At 39.0% G+C, this 24,779-nt stretch overlaps 1 protein-coding gene and 1 long non-coding RNA gene across 7 annotated transcripts in view; one reads left to right on the top strand and one right to left on the bottom strand.

Annotated features, from left to right (window-relative positions):
• The window catches only part of OPHN1 (oligophrenin 1), a 587,085-nt gene extending 575,586 nt beyond the window's left edge, over window positions 1-11,499 (bottom strand). For 4 of the 6 annotated variants that reach the window (XM_077888994.1, XM_077888992.1, XM_077888991.1 and 1 more), the window contains exons 1-2: window positions 11,142-11,497; window positions 10,456-10,613 (exon numbers count right to left, since the gene is read on the bottom strand). In XM_077888994.1, the coding sequence (XP_077745120.1) occupies window positions 10,456-10,609 (154 nt within the window). In that variant the 5' untranslated portion in view covers window positions 10,610-10,613; window positions 11,142-11,497. Of the gene's footprint in view, window positions 1-10,455; window positions 10,614-10,747; window positions 11,112-11,141 lie in introns of those variants that run through there. The other 2 variants (XM_077888989.1, XM_077888990.1) reach the window with 2 other exon arrangements.
• LOC144308463 (uncharacterized) overlaps window positions 1-24,779 on the top strand; it is an 852,603-nt gene that overhangs the window by 58,072 nt on the left and 769,752 nt on the right. The gene's annotated exons all lie outside the window — the stretch shown is intronic.

Here is a 24,779-nt window from a genome sequence, read left to right as displayed (position 1 = left end):
TACACTTACTGGTACTTTTCATATTTTGTACAGATTTGAGTTACCATTCATCATTCTTTCATTTCATTCTGAAGGATTCCCATCAGTGTTTCTTATAGGGCAGGTCTGCTAGGGACAAATTATCAGTTTTTGTTTTTGTTTATATGAGAAAGTCTTAATTTCTGCCTTGTTTTTGAAGAAGGATAGTTTTCATGAATACAGAATTATTAGTGGACATTATTTTTCTTTCAGCACTTTGAATATGTCAGCTCATCACTTCCTGGTCTCCACAGTTCTTGGTAAATTAGCTTTTAATCTTGTTGAGGATCCCATTTACCTAGTGAATTATTTTTCTCTTGCTTCTTTCAAGATTCTCAGTCTTTGGTTTTCATCTGTTTGGCTATAATGTATCTAGGTATGGCTTGAAATCCTTGAATTTCTCCTATGTGGAGTTTTTTGAGCTTCCTGAACCTGGAGATTTATTGTTAATCAAATTTGTGAAGTTTTGGGCCATTATTTTTTCAAATATTCTCTTCCTTTCAATCTGTCTTCTCTAGGACTTCCGTTATGCATATGTTGTATACCTGATGGTATTCCACTGTTTCTGGGGCTCTGTTCATTTTTCTTCATTTTTTTTCTTTCTTTTCCTCAAACTAGATCATCTCAATTGACTTATCTTCTTTTTTTTAAAGGATTTTATTTATTTATTCATAAGAGACACAGAGAAAGAGGCAGAGACATAGGCAGAGGGAGAAGCAGGTTCCCTGCATGGAGCCCAATGCGGGACTCAATCCCAAGGACTCCAGGATCACACCCTGAAGCCGAAGATAGGCACTCAACCACTGAGCCACCCAGGTGTCCCTCAACTGACTTATCTTCAAGTTCTATTATTCTTTCTTTGCTAGATCAAATCTGCTATTGAATCTCTCTAGTGAATTTTTCATTTCAGCTTTTTTATTTTCATTTCCAGAATTTCTCTTGTTTTTTGATAATTTTTATCTCTTTGTAGTCTCTGTTGACACATTGTTCTCACGCATTCCTTTAAGTCTTAGACATGGCTTCCTTTAGTTCTTTGACTATGTTTATATTAGCTGATTTAAATTTTTGTCTAAATTCTAACATTTAGGCCACATCAGACAGTCTCTACTGACTGCTTTTTTTCCTGCATATAGGCCATAATTTTTCTTGCATGCCTGATCATTTTTTGTTGAAAATTGGGCATTTTAAGCAATATAATGTGGTACCTCTGAAAATCATATTCTGACCCACAGATTTTATTGCTATTGTTGTTTTGTTATGGTTGTTGTTGATGTTGCTTTGTTTAGTGTCTTTCTTGAAATATTTCTGTAATGTTTGTATTCCTTGCATTCCTTACCACTAATATCTCTTAGTGACCATCTAGTGACTTTGAAGAGTTCTTAAATGTCTTAAACCATTAAGACTTTCATCTTTTTACCAAGGGGGTCTGTGTGTATGTCAGAACAGTCCCTCAACACTCAACCAGGTAGTTTACAACTCTGCCTCAAGTTCTGCCATAGGGGAGAAAATAGAGCCCTATGAGGGCTCTGGCTCTGGGCATGTGTGTGGCCTTCCAGATCTCCAAGAATATTTAAGAACTTTCCAAAGCCCCCAATAGGTATCTCATTCTCCATTTCTTCCTTTCATGTTTTGGCCAAGCTTTTGCTTACCCTACTGGTATTGCACCTCAGGCAGCTGTAATGTCAAACACACCTAGAGACAGAACTTTTCTCACTTAGCTAGCTCTAAGTCAAGCAAGTAAGGAGAAGCCCTATAAATGGGGCTTTTCTAGGTAGCCTTGAGACAGGTTAAATAGTGTCAAGACTCTGAGTTTGTGAGTTCTTGAGTAGCTACAAAGTCATTCTTCCCTAAAAGGGAAGGATAGCCTTTGCTAAAAGTGCTGTTTCTCACAGCTAATGCGGTTATGAGGCTGCTGGTTCTCAAAACTACCCCTAAGCTATGTAGAAGGGCAAAGGAGGCAGGGTAAATTAAAATGCCACAAACCCTGCTGCTACAAAGTTTCAACATCTTTCACCAATAAACACTCTTTAGATTATTGCAAGCCTTTTAGTTATTTCCAGAGTTCTAAAAAAGTTAATTTTGACAATTTTTGCCAGTGTCCTTTTGGCTTTTACAGAGCTGATTTTCTGAGGTATTTAATCTACCATCCCCCCCCCGCCAAACATAATCTTAAAGAAATATCTTGCCCCAGTGTGGCTGGAAATTTGCCTACAATGAATCACACTCCTGAGGAAACAGAAGGTAAAAGAAGCAATGGGGTAAAGTCTTTTTAAAAGATAAACAGCTACCCATAGTTGCCTCTACAGTGGAAAACTGGGGAAGTGGTACATAAAAGGAGACATAAAAAAAAAAGGAGACATAAGATTTATTAGCCTTTTGTACCTTTTGAATTTTGTACCATGTTCATGTGCTATCAAAAATATTTGTAATATACTCATAAAAGAAGGAGACAGTAGGTACTTTAGATTTTCCCTGAAGACCCCGTGAGATATACAATACTCTGTTTCTGAGAAAATCTCTACTCACTTGAAGAGTCTATTAACTACCATTAACCAGGACCATTAGCTACTAAGGGTAGTAAGACAGGTAGTTTTGACCTCAGAACTCTTCCTTTTTCATTGATTCTTTTTCCTATGACCAGTTACATCCCCATGGTATAGCTCCCTTTCCTCCCCCACAAAGCCCTTCCTTATAACATGTGATAGAATATACATCATACCCTGAATTTCTTCACAATTATAATTAAATTATTTAAATGAGCAATCAGATGTTTTATGTATGCTCCAAGAGGGAGAGCCCTTAGCAGCCTTATTCACCATTATTCCCCCAATTTCCAGGATAATACCTGACACATATATGTGCTTAGCAAATACATGTTGAATTAAATTGAATTGCCTTTACATTGTGCAAGGCTTTAGCACTCAATGCAAGCCCAATAAAGCATCATGAAGGCCCTCTACCCCACTAGCAAAAACATCAGCTCAAGATTTTCAGGGTACCCCCCTGGAAAACCATATTTCTTACTAGACCTTCATAGGCTTTAGAAAATTTCTATAGTAACTGATTAGAGAAACAGATGCCAGAATAAACAAATCTGTGGCTATGCTTTAACAAGTGAGATTATAAAAATTAAGCTGAAAAGTGACTTTCTTTCATCACTATTAACTCTGATTGAAACCTTTTTCTTAACAAGCAGGTCAAGCCATAATATTCCCTATCCCATCCCAGTACCATTCCCCTTTCCCCCAACAAAAAAATGTCTTTTAAATGGTCACACTGAAAGGCTGGCTTGGCTTACTTTTCCACCCAAGTCTATACAGTACTATTAGTCCAACTAATTTAGACGCCGGAATCTGGTCTTCTGAGGGCCTTCAATGAACATGGCAATAATGCCTCCACCAAATTCCCTATATTGGTTAATACCTACTAACAACAGTACCGTATGACATACTCATTACATTGATCCGACTTTGGAGAATATCTAAAATAATCCATGCATTCCAAGGCACTAATTAAATATCACCAAAATAATGACAAGATACCTATCACCAACTACTCCCTGCACACCAAGACGTAACTACACCCACCTACACCCACCCCAAAGGGATTAAAAGCTTCGGTCTCTCTCACTACAGAGCTATTCAGGACAGAATGAAAAGGCATCAGGAAGCATTCATTAAGAAGATAATCAGATAAGTTAGCACGATTCAAGTCATCTACTCATGCTGGACATATCAGTTTGATTTTCCCTTTGCCTACTTTTCCAGAGTAAAGGTGAATTGGCTCTAAAGTTTATAACAGAATCAATTTAGGCTGCTTTACTATTTGAGCAAGGCAGTTGCAGCCTAGAAAACAAAGAATGGTAAAACCAGGAGGAATGCTATGGCTTACTGACCAAAACTCTAATTTTACAAATGGGGAAACTTGGGCTCACAAAACTAAAGACTTATTCAATGTCATACAGCAAGCTAGTGACAGAGTTGGAACTAGCAACCAGGTTCTCTCTGTGTCAAGCTAGAGATGGCTCCCCACTGAGGATCTTCAAAAAGAAATTTGCCTCACAGATGGAATCAAACAATCCTTCCAGGTAAGCACTTACCAGACAGTAAGTTGCCAAAGCAAGAACTGAACAGATATCCCAAAAGGTCACCTTATGATAAACATCTAAAACTCTCATCTTTAAAAGTATAGGAGATAAGGGATGCCTGGGATGGCTCAGTGGTTGAGTGTCTACCTTTGGCTGTGATCCTGGAGTCCTGGAATCAAGTCCCACATCGAGCTCCTGGCATGGAGTCTGCTTCTCCTCCCTCTGCCTCTGTGTCCCTCATGAATAAATTTTTAAAATCTTTTTTAAAAAGTATAGGATATAAGAAAGTGACATTTTTGATGAATTTAAGACTAGGTTATAAATGCTATACAACTTATATGATTTCTACTTTATCGATTTCATGTACATTTTTAGTACAGAATGCATGTTTTATATTTTTATGTTTTTAAATATTTTTAAGTTTATGTAAGTAATCTCTACACCCAACATGGGGCTCGAACCCAGGACCCTGAGATCAAGAGCCACATGCTGTACTGATTAAGCTAGCCAGACATAAATTTTGATTAGTCCCAGAGAGCCTATGTATGTGTGATTGTACATGTATATGTGTAGGCTTTTTTCTTGTATCTGCTTTATATATACAAACATACATAAAGCATGTTATCCTTAGTTTTCAAAAGACTAAAATTTTTGTTTAAATGTGTCTATTTAATGCTGACATGTACACTAAAATAATGTGAAAATTTATGTAGGCATAAAATAAGTTCCTATAATTGAGTCAATCATTTCTTTCACAAATGATTAAACTACAATATGTAATACAAAAAAAAAACCCACCATGGAATGTTAGAGCTGAAAGTGAGCTTACAGATCTCCTACCCACCCCTACCTTTATAAAGCTACAGCCCTGGGGCCCCAGAAAAATGATTTATCACAGTCACCAATTCCATTAGTAACAGAACCATACCCAGGTGTCTAATTGTCATGTCTAGGGTTTTTTTCTCCCATTAAACTATCATTCTGCCTCTGCTCATGTGCTAACAGTGCGCAGTAATGCTTTCCCAGAGAAATCTCTATCTGGAGACTATTGCCTTTCATTTTCTTAGCCCACTAGAGTCCAAGACTCATAGACTAATAGAGTTAGATCATCTAATTCAGGAGTTGCAAACTGATTAAATATAGACTGTGAATGTATTTTATTTAGTTAGCACATTAAAAAAAAAGACCATTTGAATGGGGTGAGGCTGCTGTTTTTTACCCCAATCTCTTCAGCCCTATTAACCCATATACAACAGCTTTATACTTTTCTGTTTTTCCTTTGCCTCTGTCAGCATTTGAATCTCTGAATCCAGATCAGGCATAATAGCACACCAAGTTAAACCTAGTTGACGGGAACGTGAAATACACCATTATATTCTACTATTAGGTATTTTCATTGCCTTACCAATAAGAAGCCCTTTAGGCATTTTAGTTTTTTTTTTTTTAGGTTAACTAGTTATATCAGAGGTCTGCCAACTACTACCAGTGAGATAAACCCACCTGTTGCCTATTTTTGTATGCCTCACTCCCCTAGTCAAGCTGAGAATGGTTTTTATATTTTTAAACAGTTAAACAATTCAAAAGAAGAATATTTCGTGACATATGAAAATTAAATGAAATTTATATTTCAATGTCAATAAATAAAGTTGTATTAGAACACAACCACTTTCATTTCATGTACATATTATCTATGGCGGTCTTTGCGCAACAATGGCAGCTAAGTAATTACCACAGAGACTGTACGGCCTGTGGAGCCTAAAATATGGCCCTTTACAGAAGAGGTTTGCTGACCTCTGAGCTATATCAATGAGAATTTTTTAAAAGATTTTATTTATTTATTCATGAGAGACACAGAGAGAGAGGCAGAGACATAAGCAGAGGGAGAATCAGGCTCCTCAAGGAGAGCCCGTTGTGGGACTTGATCCCAGGACCATGGGATCACGCCCTGAGCCAGAGGCAGATGCTCTCAACCACTGAGCCACCCAGGAGTCCCATATATCAAAGAGAATTTAGGGGTACCTGGGTGGTGCAGTCTGGTAAGCATTGGACTCTTGGTTTCAGCTCAAGTGGTGATCTCAGGGTCATAATATTAAGCCCTGTGTAAGGGCTCTGTGTTCAATGTGGAGACAGCTTAAGACTCTCCTCTGCCCCTCCTCTCCTCAAATAAATAAATAAATCTTTTAAAAAAGGGAATTTAAGGCTGCCAAATAACTTCTGAAAGTCACAGATATTTGAGTGGGATTACATATAATTCTCAGATGAATTTTCCTGAAGCACAGCTCAAACCATTCCTCTCTCCTAACAAAAATATTTTTAATACTCCCAATCTATAAAGAAAAATCTGAAGTACTTAATAGGTCCCTGCACAGTCAAGGCCTCAACCTTCCATTCCAATCTCATCTCCCAAAACTCCCTTCCTGCACGCTATATATTGATGACTTGAATTATCTGCTGTCCCTTTTCATCCTCTATGTCATTCCTACTACACAAAATGCCTTGTCCTGAATGTAGTGCAACACAGAAAAGTAAGCAGGGCCTTTAGATTCAGGTCTGGGTTCTAATTTAGACTCTCACCCTTATTAGTTGAGAAAGTTACTTAACACCTCTGAACTTCAATTTTCTCATCTACAAAATGGGAATAATAATCCTTACCTCCTAAGGCTGTTATAATATTTTAGTACTTGGCACATGGGAACAGTTAAACAAGCAATAAGTATTAATTCTGCCCAGTTCCAGTGCTACTTCATCCTTTGTTTTTCCCTGTCCTCCCACCATAAAATGAGCTCTCCTGCTAGTGTCACGTGCCACAATATCCACCTGTTCCATTCTTGTGGCTCTGATCCACATCTACCACCTTACATGATAGTGATCTCTACCAATGTCTTTTCTCTCCTACCAGTCTAGGAACTTTCTGAAGGCAAGATCCATCTATGACTAAGTCTGCCACATCTGTGATAGCCCTGGCAACAGTGGCCTGAATACAGTATATGCATAAGTATTTACTGAATGAATGGTATGTGTTCACTGAATTATATATAACATTTATTAGATGTATCGTGTTACATTGTGATATAGGCAGGAGCCATACCACTTGTTCTGAATAATACTCAACCTGAGTGCTTAGAAAATATTCAAATAATATCAAGGACCAAAACTGCCAGCGTAAACACAATGGACAGAGAAAAGCAGGCAATATGTTATGTTTACCTTTCAGAGTCATGGCATTTTGATTTTCTACTAGTTTAAGTTATAATCATCGTCTTTTATTCCAACAATTATAAATAGATCACATTTAAAGGGGGGAAATCAACTACTTCCCCAAGGGAGACATGTTGAGTATTGTTCATAACATCAACTACCTCTGAGCACAGATGTAAGTAAATCTAAATATTCAATAGGGACCTATGTTTAATGAATAAGTTATCACACAAAGCTATGACTTAAACCTTATCTGGTACTCTGTACAAAATCAGACACTACCAGGACAAATGTAGAAATCAAGTTCCACCTAGGCTAACAGCTTTAACAAAAACTGCAACTAGTTTCTGCAGTACAATGCACCAAATTTCATCGGTTCCTAGAAATATGAGCCATTTGATTTGTTAGTCAATTTAGTAAGTTAAATGAAAAGGTATCAATCATTCTTTCTGACTTCTTTTTAAAGATTTTATTTATTTATTTGAGAGAGAGCGTGTGAGAGAGCACAAGCAGGGAAGGGAGAGAGGGAGAGAGAGAGAAGCAGGCTCCCCACTGAGCAGGGAGCCCCAAGTATGGCTGGATCCCAGGACCCGGGGACCATGACTTGAGCTGAAGGCAGACACTTAACTGAGCCACCCAGGTGTCCCTCTTTCTGACTTTAATGCCAGACTCCAAATGCCAAAATGAATCCCCACACATGAACACAAAATTAACTGCTCAGACATGCCAACGTAGGGACTGACATTTTACAATAGGATGACAGCAAAAAAATGTTTCCAACTACTTTTGCTTATTCATTTCCCTTCAGAAACCTACTGAAAAATACAGTCACCAGCAAATACATTATCAGCCTAAAGATGTATTATCAACAACTTTCTACATTTAGCTGTTTCCATTTACAACATTTTCATAAACCATTAACTCCTTTGAGTCTCAAAACAACCCTGTGAGATGGTTCTGATTACCCACAATTAACAGATGAAGTCAGCAATCTGTGCCATCCTATCCCAAGATGGTGAAGCCAGGGCTTCTAACTCCAGTTCCAGTTTCCTGTTTCCTCCACACAAAACAAGAGCATACCTTTGTTTTGCTTCCTCACTCATTCTCAAAAAGTTGTCGAGTGGGAGTATAAACATTACTGTGGTCAAGACAGTGGGGAACATCCCGCCTTTGCCTCTACCTAATCATGTTTTAGAATCATGCAACTTAAAGGAAAGAAACGGAGTGTGGGTTAGCTGCTGGGTTTTATTTCCTCCCTGCCCTCTTTTGACTTTCTATGTATATTCAGAAACAGAAAACCACCCTGAATATCAAGAAGTCCCATGGGCCAAAAAATTTCTTGGATCTTCCAGCCATCTGCAAAGGTTTAGGCCTGCATAACTGTTGACTCTTACCAGGTTCTGTCTCAGAGAAGAAGGAAAGAGTAAGAACCACAACTTGCCCTTCGCATACAAAAATCTGCCCTTCCTCAAGTGTTTTTATTAAATTGTTTATATTTTCTTAAAAATCTTAATCTCTCTGTACCCGGTAACTTCCCATAACAAACAATTTCAGCTTACCATACACTTCACAAAACCATTCCCTTCCTGGGGCTTATGATGAGCTACATCTAACTACTACACCAAACAGTTTATCATAATAAGTAAAATTTTTAAAAATCCAAACATTCTCCCCAATCCCTTTCAATTAACCCCCAACCATTCTAACTACTTTTGTGACACAACCTGTATATTGTGAACCTCTCAATGAATTCTATTAAGTGGCAGCGCACCCCAAAGTCTCACCTATAAGTCTCTAAGAATCAGCATCTCAAATACCCATTCTTTAAGATGCTGCCAAGAGTGTACTCTTGTTTGGATCAGAATACAACAAAACACTAAATAATCAAACTCAATCAAATGACCACCAGGCACTTGGACAATTGATATATTCTAAGCGAAATGGCAGACAACACTGGCAGTGAAAGCACAGATTCCCAGGAGCAAATCAAAAGAGCTGCACAAAAATGCCAGCTGGTAGCAGTTACCACTGCACTCCCAAACCTTTCTCCCTGCTCTGCATCTGCCTTAAGAAGGTCCCCACACTGGACTTTTGGGGATAAATCCATTCAGAACAAATCTATAAGCACACAGGACATATTTACCAGCAACTATGACCAGTGACTTTATTTTTTGCAATCATTTTTCAGCCAAGAAGAAAAAAAATTATCACTCCACCCAATCACCATCCTCCATTCTTCTGGGTATATACTTTGGCACAAAGGGCTGGCTTGCCTGCACTCTTGTTGAGAATGTTTATTATTCTTTCTATTACTCCAAGCTTTCTGCCAACTAGCAGAAATAAAAACTCCACACAGTGGGAAAGGGGGGTAGGGTCCCACAGCTTTCAGCTGTGATCACTGGGAAAGCCAAGCTAGGTGAGGTTTCTCCAGATCAGTGGCTTTTAACCCTAACCCTAAAGTATGCTCCCTGGGGGCTGGACTCCTTCTGCCAGGTACTAGGCAGGTCTTTGTTTCACCCCCAAGCAGAATTCAGTGGCATGTGAGGCCATCCCATAATTCTGAGCTTAGAATGACTCTAAACCAAACCATAGCTCAGTACCTTAAAGGAAAAAATCAGTGGGGCAAAGGTGCTTTCCTTAGAAAACAAGTTGATATAGGGAATTTTTTTTACTGCTCCCACACTCATCCATTAGCAACCAGAGGCATTACTCAAGCTGCCGGCCTCAAACCTCTCTTCTTTAGCAGGTGCTAGGGCAGTTTCTTGGTCAGCTTGAATGTCTCCTCACCCAACACATGAGTACTAAACATGTTCAACAGTATAGAAAAATTAAAAAAAAAACAGTATAGGAAAATTATCCCTTCAGAACAACAATCTGCCAAGTTAGGAGAGTTGCAGAGCAAGAAGGTTCTTGGCACAGGTACAGATCCCGTCTCATAAGGTCAAGGCCACTAAAGTTCTAGTCATAGCCACCACCTTCCACTTCTACTTGAGACCACTTTGGAAGTGCTCCAGAAACCCATTCGCTTCAGAGAACTGAATTGGGAATCACCCTGAACCGCCCCGTCCCCCTGCAGTGTGGAAGAGCTTAAAGGCCAGAGCCAGAGCCGCTGGCTCAGGGAACCGGCTCATCCATCGAAGCCTTCCACTTACTTCTCATTGCGCTGATAAGTGCGTTGCCATCTTTGATCACGTCCTTAATGAATTTATTGGTTCTCTCCAGCTCTTGCTCATAACACTTGAGCCTCTCACGGAAATCAGGGCTGTCCAGGTAGCAGTCGCTGAACTCCAGCGGGGGATGCCCCATGGTTCTGATGGCGAGGGGAGAAGAAAGACACAAAGACCAAGAGCATCAGCCGAACAGTAGAGCGGAGTAGATGGCAGGAACTGCGTGCGGGACCCGCCTGGGAAACTCGTAGCCTCCCTCCCTTTGGAGGACAGGTACCTGTTCTGTAGAGATTCCCGGGTACAGCTGGTTGGTCTGTACCGGAAGCGGGCGGCCGGCAATTGCTTCAGGTGACACGGAAAGCTACCTAATACTGTCCGTCCCTGGAGGGTTTCCGCCTAGCAAGCAGCATGCCCCCAAGGCATTGCCTCCCCCTGACAGTCCAGCTTGCCTCCGAAGACCAGTGGGATCCTACCCGAGCAATTGCAAACGTGACACTTCGGCCGGCCCAGGGTGTAGGCTGGGGTGGGCGCTGGGGCTGGAAAGCCTCCTCTGCTAGCTCCTCGTTCCCGAGCTAGCTGAAGATTTCCTTTGCTGAACTCCGCGGGCAACCCTGATTGCACTATCCCCTCCCCCTTTTTAAAGCCAGATCTGCCGCCCCGCCCCAGCGAACCTTTGTGCCGAGTCCTAGTACTCGGGCTCCTTCTTCAACTGTCTTCCTCGCACCCTGGGATTGCGTTACCAAAGTGTTCTTGCTCCCAAGAGTTCTTCCTGGTTCAAGGGAGCCGGCCTGCTGTCCTGTTAGGAGCCAGAGGGGTTAAGCCCGGGCAGCAATGAAACGTAGCCTGCTTCCTAGACACCCGAGAGGGAAGAGGACGGCGATATCGCTACGCACAATAGCTGTGGTAGCCTGGCGCTTCCCTACGGAAACTGGGGAGCAGTCGGCGCCCTAGGACTCCAGCTGGAAAGCGTGGTGGCCTGGGAGATGTAGTCTTTCCGTTTCTCGCCCCATGACTCCTCCCTTCGATCTCCCCACCACCCAGCCAGGCGGCGGCTCTCCAAGCAAGACTTTCCCAGCCTGCCCCAAGCTCGCTCCCCAGGCCCAGCCTCTAGGGGCAGGTGCGCCAAACTAGAGCCTAAATGGAAAGTTTCCCAAATGTGCGAGAGAATCCAGAAGGCGTTGATTGTGGGAGGCCATCTCTCACTTCCCATTACTTGGCTGTATTTTTTTTCCTTGCTCTCTTTCCAGCCTCCCTCTGAGGGAGCAACTTCCTTTCCTCTTCCCTTGCCCATTTCTCCTGATCCCTGTGTTCTAGTTCCCATGGGCTCTAGACTGAACAACCTTAAAGGTTCACTCCTACCCTAGGATCTCAATGCTAGGCTCAGAAACCCTGCCAAAGGAAGGGAGGCCATAATTAGGAGTTAGCTTTTTTTCTGAATAGGACCTCAGAGCATGGTTTTTGTGATTCAACTCATTGCATAGGTTGTTCATTAAAGCGCATGATTTTCCATGTGTAAGTGGAAAACCTAAGAAGGGGATGTTATAAATTGTCTTGCAGCTTAGCTAAGAGATTTCTTGCTCATTGTCCAAGTTAGGAGAACTGAGGCTACTCTTACAGGCAGATGCCTTGAGATTAAGAGCAGCTACGGGTTGAAAAATCCTGTGTACATGGGCAAAAGGATCCATTTTTATTTTAGAGAACTGTTTAGATTACATTGCCCCGTTAAGAAAGCCAAGAAAAACCAGAACTGAAGGGGGTTGTAAATAGAGTAATAATGGCTAACCCACCTGTACAGGTGTCATATTTCTGCTATAAAAAAATTACCACAAACTTGGTGACTTAACACAAATTTATTATCTTACATTTCTGGAAGTCAAAAATCAGAAATGGACCTCACTTGGTCAAAACCAAGATGTCAGAGGACTGATACCCACATGGAAAATAGTAACTGCATTAATTGAGCATTTTCCTAGATGTTTTGCAGGTCCTGCACGCAATTCCTCCCATCTACTCTGCTCTACTGTGCTGCTGATGCTCTTCTAGGGGTTATGTGAATAAAAGTTTGAAGACCCCAATCCGGCTTCTAAAAGCTGTTCACACTCCTTGACTCATAGGTCTCTTCCTTCATCTTTGAAGCCAGTGATGCCTGATCAAGTCTTTCTCCCATTGCATTGCTCTGACACTGTCTCTCCTGCCTCCTGCTTTCATTTAATAAGATCCCACCAAATAACTCAGGATAATCTCCCCATCTCAAAATCCTTAACTTAATCACATCTGTGATTTTTTTTTGTCATGTAAGGTAATATTTCACAGGTTCCAGGGGTTAGGACATAGACATATTTGAAAATTGTAGCCTCCCTCTCTTTGGAGGACAGGTACCTTGTTCTGTAGGATTAGCAAGTTCTAATTTCAATCCTCTTTTTTTTCTGGTATTCAATCCAGGGCATTTGTTTTCCTCAGCACTTGAGCCTCATTGTCTAGATAAAGGATAAAATATATGACTGTAAAAACACTTTGAGTATAGTAAGTTAGGCAAGTAAGAGTGTACCTAGCATTAATAATGTTATATTATTTGACTGGGTAAGTCTAAGTTTGGTCATTCAGAGGTATTTCTTTTTGTAAGTTTTTATTTAAATTCTAGTTAGTTAACATACAGTGTAACACTAGTTTCAAGTGTACAATATGGTGATTCAGTGCTTCCATACAACAGGGCTCATCACAACAAGTGCCCTCCTTAATCTCCATCACCTACTTTACCTATCCCCCCTACCGACCTCCCCTCTGGAACCATCATTTTGTTCTCTATAATTAAGAGTCTGTTTCTTGGTTTGCCTCTCTGTCTCTTTTTTCCCCCTTTGTTTTCTTTCCTAAATTCCACATGAGTGAAATCCTATGATATTTGCTATTATTAAACATAAAACATAGCCTTTATTGGAAATGCAGCTCTTAGTGAGATGGATGGGGAAGAGTTAGAACAGGGCCTTGACTTAAAGAAAATTCCTGAACATCAATTTTTTTAAATTACTGCTTTGCTTAACACCAAGGGTCTTTACATCCTGGGCCAATCTACCTTAGTAAGATTTTTAACCTTTGAGAGGTATAAGTTGGTCCCTTTCAGCTCTATTCATAATTACCAAAACTTGGAAGGAACCAAGATGTCTTTCTGCAAGTATGTGTATAAATAAGCCGTGGTATATCCATACAATGGAATATCATTCACTGCCAATAAGAAAAGAGCTATTAGGACAAGAAAAGACATGGAGGAAACTTAAATGCATATTAGTGAAATAAAAAAATCTGAAAAGACTACATACTATATGATGCCAACATTATGACATTCTGGAAAAGACAAAAACTATGGAGACAGTAAAAAGAAGGGTTGTGCTGTAGGGTATGGAAAAGAGAAAGACAGATTTTTTTTTTATAAATTTATTTTTTATTGGTGTTCAATTTGCCAACATACAGAATAACACCCAGTGCTCATCTCATCAAGTGCCCCCCTCAGTGCCCATCACCCAGTCACACCCACCCCCTGCCAACCTCCCTTTCTACCACCCCTTGTTCGTTTCCCAGAGTTAGGAGTCTTTATGTTCTGTCTCCCTTTCTGATATTTCCCACTCATTTTTTCTCCTTTCCCCTTTATTTCCTTTCACTATTTTTTATATTCCCCAAATGAATGAGACCATATAATGTTTGTCCTTCTCCGATTGACTTATTTCACTCAGCATAATACCCTCCAGTTCCATCCACATTGAAGCAAATGGTGGGTATTTGTCATTTCTAATGGCTGAGTAATATTCCATTGTATAAATAGACCACATCTTCTTTATCCATTCATCTTTCGATGGACACCGAGGCTCCTTCCACAGTTTGGCTATTGTGGACATTGCTGCTATAAACGAGAGAGACAGATTAATAGGTGGAGTAAAACAGGATTTTTAGGGCAGTGAAAATACTATGTATGATGCTACAATGGTGGATACATATCATTATACCTGTGTCCAAATGCATAGAATGTATAGCCATATTGTAAACTGTGGACTTTGAGTAATCATGATGTGTCAATGTAGGTTCATTAACTGTAACAAATGTGCCACTCTGGTGGGAAATGTTGATAACAAGGGAAGCTATGCATGTGGGGGTGGAGGGGCATATGGGACATCTCTATACCTCCCTCTCAATTTTGCTGTGACCTTAAAATTGATGTAAAAATAAACTTTTTTAAAAAATTGGGAGAGACAAATCCCATTTCCCCTATTTCTTGAATGTAAAGGTAACACCACCTCTACAGTCTTACTATAGGACAGTATCTCTTTCTGAAGCAATCACTCTATTTTAGCTGTGATGTTGTGGAAAGAACACAGAGCTAGAGCAATATAGCTAATATAGAGCTGAAATATGGTCTAGCTCCACTCCACCCCTTAGAATCTCTGTGAATTTGAGTAAGTCACGGAAACTCTCCTTGGAGCAATATCTTCCTCAAAAGTTTTTCTAAGGATTAACTATAGTGAATGTATGTGGAAGTGCCTGGAGTATAACAACTCCTCAGTAAATGTTGCTTGAGCCCAAAGCTTTTTCATTGTTCTTGGTCTGATGGACAGCATCAGAAGCAGAGACAGTCAGATTGCTTACAATGACATTCCTAGGAAAAATATTACTATTTATATAACAACACAGCTTGATCCCTGTTCATCATTATTATAGGAAAATAAAAACAAAAATATGCTCAAAGAAATTTTCACTTCAATTAACACAGAAACTCTATCTTGGTTTATGGTCTGGCTAAATATGCTTTCTCAATTTTCAGGATACTCAAAGAGTCCACAGCATAACAACAAAGCCAAGACTCCCTTTCAGGTTTTAAGAATCAGAACCTGAAATTCTCAGGAGTTAAGCATTTTAGTGTATTACTCTAAGGTGGAGTTGCAGGATAGCTAGAAGTCTCAAAACTGTTCAGCTCAGGTCATCCAGGATAGGAGCTTATCAGCTTGATGTGTCTGTCTGTCTGTCCTTCATGTTGGAATCAAAGCCATAACCCTTTAACCCAATGAAGCAGATCAGCCTCTTATAAATTTAAAATTACTTTCACAATTTGCAAAATATAAGAAGAGGGAAAGTAAAGAAACCATATGTTATAAATGTTTGGGAAAGGCAGTATACATCCATGAGAAAAATAAATATCCAATATTAACTTTTAATATGCCAGCTTCTGTTTTATCTCTCCCATCTGGGACCACAGCTAGCTTCATTAAAATATTTCAATACAGTACTTGTTAATCATTTGCTCTTATCCAATTCTGGAAAAAATATATATAAGGAAGGTTCTTTTTTTAACATCCTGAGGGCCTGGAAAGAAAGGTAATTTTCCAAATGACATATTTTAAGCTTCAGTAATTTATGAGATGTGTTTTAAGAGAGTTTACTCCCAAAGCTATAAAGTAATATTTTATATTCCTTCTGCTTCTTACAAAAAAATCTTAAAGGCATTTGTCCTAAAATGTCACAGTCCTTCTTTCACAAAAACATAGAAAAGATACGGAAGTTAACTGGGCTGTATCAGTAACAAGAAGAGAAACTAGAGGGGAAGATGAGGGCTGGGGGCAGCATAGGTTGATGACTTCTCTCCTACCAGACACTTTACCTAAATGGTCTCGTTTACTTTGCATGACAACTCCATAAGAAAAGGTTCTATTGGCACCCTCAATTTACAGATGAGGAAACTAAAACTCAGAGGAGTTAAGCTACTTGGCCAAGAAATTAAGTGATGCACCAGAGATTTAAATCCATGTCTGATTCTGAAGCCAATTTTTGCAATTGCATTACAATGCCTTCCAGTCTATTATATCAATATCTAATCTCCATTTCCTCCTGTTTATGTGACTGGGTGTACTTAGGACTGTAACATGGAAAAAGTAGTTCAGGGTCATTTGTTGGTAATTGCAGCAAATAATTTGAAACTATCCTAGGTTTAATATTAACAAAGGTTTTGTGGTGGACTCTTTAAAGACTGCTGACAAATCTGGCTCCCATGTTACATATGCCCAACCTAGATTTTCCAGACTTGACCTGCATGGAACATAAGAAAAATTGCATATCAGCTGCCCAACCCCACTGCATAGCTAGCCAGGCTCCTAGATCTAGCTTAGCCTAAATCTTATACTATTGTTGACACCATTCCCAAGCCCCAGGCTTGGTTCTGGCCCATTTGCTGCTTTGACTAGACTTGACCTAGTTTCTTACCTTAGGCTAAGGCCAAGATTATAGTAGCTATAAGTGGAAAATGGTTGAAGGAAGGGAAAATCCTTTTCCATAGTTATCCAGAGGTCCAACTCTCCACTTAACTCCCTCTTTGGGGCGTCTAGGTGGTACAGTGATTGAGGGCCTGTCTTTGGCTCAGGTGGTGATCTGGGATCCTGGGATCAAGTCCCTCATCAGGCTCCCCAGAGGGAGCCTGTTTCTTCCTCTGCTTATGTCTATGCCTCTCTCTGTGTCTCTCATGAATAAAGAAATAAAATCTTTAAAAACTTCCCTCTGCAAGTATCCCCTTATGATGTTTCTTGGTGAGAAAAAAATAAACTGGGACATCTGGGTGGCTCAGTCAGTTAACCATTGCCTTCAGCTCCTGTCATGATCCAGGACTCCCTAATGGAGTCTGGTGTCTGGCTCCCTGCTCAGCAGGAAGTCTGCTTCTCCCTCTGCCCCTTCCCCACTCAAGCTTGCTCTCTCTCTCTCTCTCTTGCTCTCTCTCTCTCAAATAAATAAAATCTTCAAAAGAAAAAACTATCAATGTATACTTTAAAATTGTAATCTATTTCATCCATGTGATTTACTACCCACCAAAATTCTTAATTCTTAGAATTTAGCATTTTCTTTTTTTTAATATTTTATTTATTTTTTCATGAGAGACACAGAGAGAGGCAGAGATACAGGCAGAAGGAGAAGCAGGCTCCATGCAGGGAGCCCAATGTGGGACCCAATCCCGGGATCATGACCTGAGCCAAAGGCAGACGCTCAACCGCTGAGCCACCCAGGCAACCAGAATTTAGCATTTTCTTCACACTTTCATATCAACAGAACTATATCAAAGCTGTCTATTGGAAAAGATCTGAGGATGATCTTCTTGTGGCCATTTTCTGTGTCCATTTTGATTCTTAATTAGCCACAGTTCCAAAAAAAAAATACAAACAGAGCCTATTTCAATTCTGAGAGACATTCTAAGGGTGATGAAGGCATTACTGTTTACATTTAAACTCCCAGAAAGGGGCACTTAGGTGGCTCAGTCCATTAAGCTACAAATTGATTATTTTTTTCCTTTTCTTTAAAGAGGGTCCACAATCCTTTTCTTTAAAGGGGGTCCACCATCCAGTCATTGATATAGAGTTTTATATATTAAAAACTGGTTTAGACATGACATTCCTCATACAACAGTGGTTTTGATTAATAACATGAGTGAAAGTTTCCACTCCTCATTTTGGCAACAGTTAGACTTTCTGACTTCCATAGCAGTTCATCTTACACTCTAAGCTAATAATTAAATAAATGTGATTCAATAACTGTGGCATTTGTTTAAGATTTTGCATGTAGTCATTTTCACTCATAGCAAACAGCACATTACCTACTTTTTAACAGAATTTCTAAAATAACTCGAGAAAAATGAAACAACTGAGATATTTTTCAGCAGGTTTCTGGCTCTGAGAGTGATAAGACATGCGGAAGCCTTCAGACAATGGAGACTAGCAAGTTATTTTAGTTTCTCTTAAGGTAAAACAACTCAAGATAAAACATATATAATTCTTCCCAAATTTTATTTTATTTTATTTTTTATTTTTATTTATTTATGATAGTCACAGAGAGAGAGAGAGAGAAACAGAGACATAGGCAGAGGGAGAAGCAGGCTCCATGCACCCGGAGGCTGACGTGGGATTCGATCCCGGGTCTCCAGGATCACGCCCTGAGCCAAAGGCAGGTGCCAAACTGCTGTGCCACCCAGGGATCCCTCTTTCCAAATTTTAAATCTCTTCCTTTTTTCATCAGTAAAACAAGCAGTAGGCAAATGTAAAGAATAACATATCAATGAAAGCAAATGGATATGTGTTTATACTTAAAAGTAAAAAATTAAGATATAAAATAAAGTATTTTAATAATTCTAGAGAAATATAAATTGGTCCTTTTCCCACGAATTTTCAGTAATTTTATGCTAGCAATTTTATAAATGGAAACATCACACCATGAACATCAAGATGGTTATGGAAAGAAAGGAAGAGTACAGTGCAATGCTCTGGGAAGGTGGCAAGGACCCGGTACATGCTAATCATGCTCTCTATTTCTCATTGTTAAACCAAGAATACCACAGGAAGGAAACTGGTTTCAGAACTTTTCTAAAAATGAATTGGGGGCAGCCCTGGTGGCGCAGCGGTTTAGCGCCGCCTTTGGCCCAGGGCATGATCCTGGAGACCCTGGATCATGTCCCGCGTCGGGCTCCCTGTATGGAGCCTGCTTCTCCCTCTGCCTGTGTCTCTGCCTCTCTCTTTTTCTCTGTGTCTCTATGAATAAATAAATAAAATCTTAAAAAAAAGAATTGTGGGTAAATTCACATTTCAAACTTCAAAAAGCTTGATTAGACCACTAAGTTACTCTACTTTCTATTCTTAAAAATAACATTGAATTTTAGGTTAATAATGTTAAATACTGAAAGGTAAATAAATACTAACATTTACTGTGTCCAAGGTACCTTAGGAATAGCATTCCCATTCTCCAGATGAAGGAACTGAAATTTAAATAGATGATGTAATTTGACCAAAGTCACACAGTTTTGGATGTGGTAGAGCCGGGAGTCAAATCTAGCTGCTGGGACTCCAGGATTTCATTCTTAACTTCTGTGCTACCCTGCCTACACACTGTTGATATTATTTTCATCAAATTGGACAAGCTTAAAAATGTTTCTAAAAACTGATGTTAAAAAAATAAATAAATAAAAATAAGAAATAAAATAAAATAGTAAAATAAAATAAAATAAAAACTAATGTTAACAAGGAGAAACAGGAACCCTCACTGTCCGATTATGGGAATGTAAACTGTTGTAAACACTTTGGAAGGTAATTTGGTAATATACATCAAATATCTAAATGCATATTCTCCTTGACCCAGCAGTTCTACTTTTAGGAGTTAGTGCTAAATATTTCATCACAGAATAATGCAAAGATATGGACAAGTATGTTTACTACAGCATTTTTTTTATAATAGCGAAACTATAAATCCCTGATATGGCCGTTTTGGAACTAGATATATAAACAATATATATCCATGCAGTAGGAGATTATGCACACATAAAGAGAACAATTTAGTACAAAAATTCACCCAAGGTATGTAGGTAAAACAAACTAGTTGAAACTAATTTTACATTAGTATCTAGAGTATGACAAATTTTGTGTTTTATGATATATAATTTATAATATTTTTAAGTTGTATCTAAATAAAAATGGGATTGGGTGTATGTATATATGTATTTATTCACAAGTAATTTTAATGGTCTTGACTTGGAGGAGTGGAAATATTATGGGAAGTATTTCATTTTACTCCCACCTAAATTGAGTTTTTTATTATAAGCATATCTTATTAAAAATAAAATTAAGATAAAAACTTTTTTAAAAAAACCTCAAAACCAAAATATCACTTAATTCAGTACCATTTGAACTTTTTTGAAAATTAACATAGTAAGAAATACATTTTACCTCTTAGGCCAGAACATATATATGTATCTATATCTATATCTATAACTAAAATAAGTTTCACAGACTACTACATAGTACGTGCTCTACTATTTTCTATCCTATTATATCATACTTGATTTCATTTTTTAAATTTTTTAAAGATTTTTATTTATTTGAGAGAGAGAGAGAGAGAGAGAGAGAGAGAGCAAGCACAAGCAGGAGGAGAGGCAGAGGGAGAAGCAGACTCTCCACTGAGCAGGAAGTCCTACACTGGGCTTGATCCCAGGACCCAGGAATCATGACCTGAGCGAAGGCAGACGCTTAACTGACTGAGCCACCCAGGGACCACTTGATTTCATTTTTTTTTAAAAAACTTTGGAGAATTAGAACAAATTATTTTAAAATTTGTGTGGAATCAGAAAAGACCCCGAATAGCCAGGGGAATTTTAAAAAAGAAAACCATAGCTGGGGGCATCACAATGCCAGATTTCAGGTTGTACTACAAAGCTGTGGTCATCAAGACAGTGTGGTACTGGCACAAAAACAGACACATAGATCAGTGGAACAGAATAGAGAACCCAGAAGTGGACCCTGAACTTTATGGTCAACTAATATTCGATAAAGGAGGAAAGACTATCCCATGGTGCTGGGAAAATTGGACATCCACATGCAGAAGAATGAAACTAGACCACTCTCTTTCACCATACACAAAGATAAACTCAAAATGGATGAAAGATCTAAATGTGAGACAAGATTCCATCAAAATCCTAGAGGAGAACACAGGCAACACCCTTTTTGAACTCGGCCACAGTAACTTCTTGCAAGATACATCCACGAAGACAAAAGAAACAAAAGCAAAAATGAACTATTGGGACTTCATCAAGATAAGAAGCTTTTGCACAGCAAAGGATACAGTCAACAAAACTAAAGGACAACCTACAGAATGGGAGAAGATATTTGCAAATGACCTATCAGATAAAGGGCTAGTTTCCAAGATCTATAAAGAACTTATTAAACTCAACACCAAAGAAACAAACAATCCAATCATGAAATGGGCAAAAGACATGAAGAGAAATCTCACAGAGGAAGACATAGACATGGCCAACATGCACATGAGAAAATGCTCTGCATCACTTGCCATCAGGGAAATACAAATCAAAACCACAATGAGATACCACCTCACACCAGTGAGAATGGGGCAAATTAACAAGGCAGGAAACAACAAATGTTGGAGAGGATGCGGAGAAAAGGGAACCCTCTTACACTGTTGGTGGGAATGTGAACTGGTGCAGCCACTCTGGAAAACTGTGTGGAGGTTCCTCAAAGAGTTAAAAATAGACCTGCCCTACGACCCAGCAATTGCACTGTTGGGGATTTACCCCAAAGATACAAACGCAATGAAACGCCGGGACACCTGCAACCCGATGTTTATAGCAGCAATGGCCACGATAGCCAAACTGTGGAAGGAGCCTCGGTGTCCAACGAAAGATGAATGGATAAAGAAGATGTGGTTTATGTATACAATGGAATATTACTCAGCTATTAGAAATGACAAATACCCACCATTTGCTTCAACGTGGATGGAACTGGAGGGTATTATGCTGAGTGAAGTAAGTCAGTCGGAGAAGGACAAACATTATATGTTCTCATTCATTTGGGGAATATAAATAATAGTGAAAGGGAATATAAGGGAAGGGAGAAGAAATGTGTGGGAAATATCAGAAAGGGAGACAGAACGTAAAGACTGCTAACTCTGGGAAACGAACTAGGGGTGGTAGAAGGGGAGGAGGGCGGGGGGTGGGAGTGAATGGGTGACGGGCACTGGGGGTTATTCTGTATGTTAGTAAATTGAACACCAATAAAACATAAATTTAAAAAAAAAACTTTGGTTTCTACTTACTAAAATGATTTCATATCCCAAAGTAAATCCTGACTTTTCCTCCTGACATGGGTGTAGGCCCAACTAAATATAATTTGAAGGTAGCCATAATTTACACAACAGACCATCTCCAGCCAGCTCAGTGCTTACCTAACCCACAAACCCAGATATTCCCAGCCCAATTAACACCAGGCTCTGCTTTCCTAAAATAGGACAGATGCAGTCTCAGATATTTTCACTTTAAAGGACTTATCTCATTCTTCCTATACCCAGTCTCATATTCCAAAAGCTATCTATTCTCTGTACTGAATAGGGTTCCCTGTTTGACAGTAATATTTTTTCACTCAGCAACCTGTAGTCGGATCTGATCTAATTCACTAAGAAACCACAAAAAAAAAGGTTGTTTCTGTTGCTTATTTGTTTTAACATGACTTTTCTGTTTTCTTCCTAATGTACTACCAGTTCACACACCCAAATTCTTATTTCCCCTATTCATATACTGGTTTTCATATTCCTGATTTATTTATTCTGAAAATGTGCAAGGTAAAGCCAAGATTTCTTGTAGCCAGCAACAACACATTTAAAACAAAACAAAACAATGCTCATTGAACCCAAAGATGTGGGGAGAGTTTGGCTCACCAAAATATTTAAGTGAGGCATTAGACTCTTTAACGTGGGAACCATTTTAAAATTGTACATCATATAGTTAAGAAAATGCTTATTTTTTGTTTTTGATGTGAGCTTATGTAAAACTGCCTTGTTAAACTATGTAGGTAAACAAAAAAAATGAATCAATAGAATATTGAGGAGAAAATACAAACTATTTTACATTTTTAGCCTGCCTTTGTCAATAAACAGTAAGTTAGAGCTATTTAAACTTTAAACAAATATGAAACAATGCATAGTTCTTTAAATAACCATTCTGAGGGCAGCCCTGGTGGCGCAGAGATTTAGCGCTGCCTGCAGCCCAGGGCGTGATCCTGGAGACCCAGGATCAGTCCCACCTCAGGCTCCTGCATGGAGCCTGCTTTTCTCTCTGCCTCTCTCTCTCTCTCTCTCTCTCTCTCTCTCTGTGTGTGTGTGTGTGTGTCATGAATAAATAAGAGACTTTAAAAAAATAACCATTCTGAGAGAGCTGAAAACTTCAGTCAGTCTCATGCCTACCCAATACTTTGCTGCACCAGCCCTAGGCTTTTTTTTATTTAATGTTTTTATTGACACAGAGCTCACATACCATACAATCCACAAGTTTAAAATGTACAATTGAATGCTTTTTTGCATATTCACAAAATTAAACAAACATGACTACAATAAGTTTTATATTTTAATTAACTCAAAAAAAGAATAACATATTAGGAGTCACTCCCCCTTCCCCCACAAACCACAACCTCTACCAACCAGGCTCTAACAACCATTATTCTACCTTCCATCTCTATAGATTTGCCTATTCTGGACATTTCATATGAAAAGAATTATATAATATGTGACCTATACTGCCTGGCTTCCTTCACTTATCAATTCTAATGTGAGAAGTACTTCATTTCTTTTAATTGTTGAAGAAAATTCCATTGTATAAATATATCACATTTTGTTTATCCATTTATCGGTTGATGATTTTGATTGTTTCCACTTGGGGCTAGTATAAATAATGCTACTATAAAAATTCATGCAATAAAGTTAGACATTAATAACAAAGGATAACTAATAGGTCACATATATTTGGAAATAAAATAACATATTAATAAATAACCCTTTAGTTAAAAAAGGAAACATAAAGGAGATTAAGAAATGTTAGAATAGAATAATAAAACTAGGGACGCCTCAGTGGGTCAGTGGTTGAGCGTCTGCCTTTAGCTCAGGTCATGATCCGGGGGTCTTAGGATCGAGTCCCGCATCCAGCTCCACATCGGGCTCCCCACAGGGAGCCTGCTTCTCCCTCTGCCTATGTTTCTGCCTCTCTCTCTCATTCTTTTTCTCATGAATAAATGAATAAATAAGTGAATAAATAAATAAAATCTTTTTAAAAAGCATAATAAAACTATGCATTTCAAAATTTGGGGGCCATATCTGAAAAAAGTTATATACGCAAAAAGTTATGACACTAAATAACTTGAACCGGAAACAAGAAAGATTAAAAACAAAGAAAAAGTTGAACATCCAAATCATAAATTGGTAAAAAGTGCATAGAAAAAATGTAAAAAGAAAAAATGTAAAAAGAGAATAATAAGGATAAGAGAAACATTGAAATAGAAAGGAGAAAAAAGGGCAGCCCCGGTGGCGCAGCGGTTTAGCGCCGCCTGCAGCCTGGGGCGTGATCCTGGAGACCTGGGATCGAGTCCCACATCAGGCTCTCTGCATGGAGCCGGCTTCTCCCTCTCTCTCCCTCTCTATCTCTCTCTGTGTGTGTGTCTCAATAAATAAATAAAATCTTAAAAAAATAAAGGTGAAGTGTATCTGTAAAAAGAGAAAATTACGTATAAAAAAGGAGAAAAAACAACAGAGAAGATTTACAAAATAAATTGCTTGCTTAAAAAGATTAATAAGATAGAACTGTGGCAAAACTTATTAATTGTTAAATTAACAAGGCAGGAAACCACAAATGTTGGAGAGGATGCGGAGAAAAGGTAACCCTCTTACACTGTTGGTGGGAATGTGAACTGGTACAGCCACCCTGGAAAACTGTGTGGAGGTTCCTCAAAGAGTTAAAAATAGATCTGCCC

Source organism: Canis aureus, chromosome X, assembly GCF_053574225.1.
Source record: "Canis aureus isolate CA01 chromosome X, VMU_Caureus_v.1.0, whole genome shotgun sequence".
Taxonomy (NCBI): domain Eukaryota; kingdom Metazoa; phylum Chordata; class Mammalia; order Carnivora; family Canidae; genus Canis; species Canis aureus.
The sequence above is the reverse complement of the archived record's forward strand: the minus strand, read 5'-3'. Positions and strand labels throughout refer to the sequence as shown.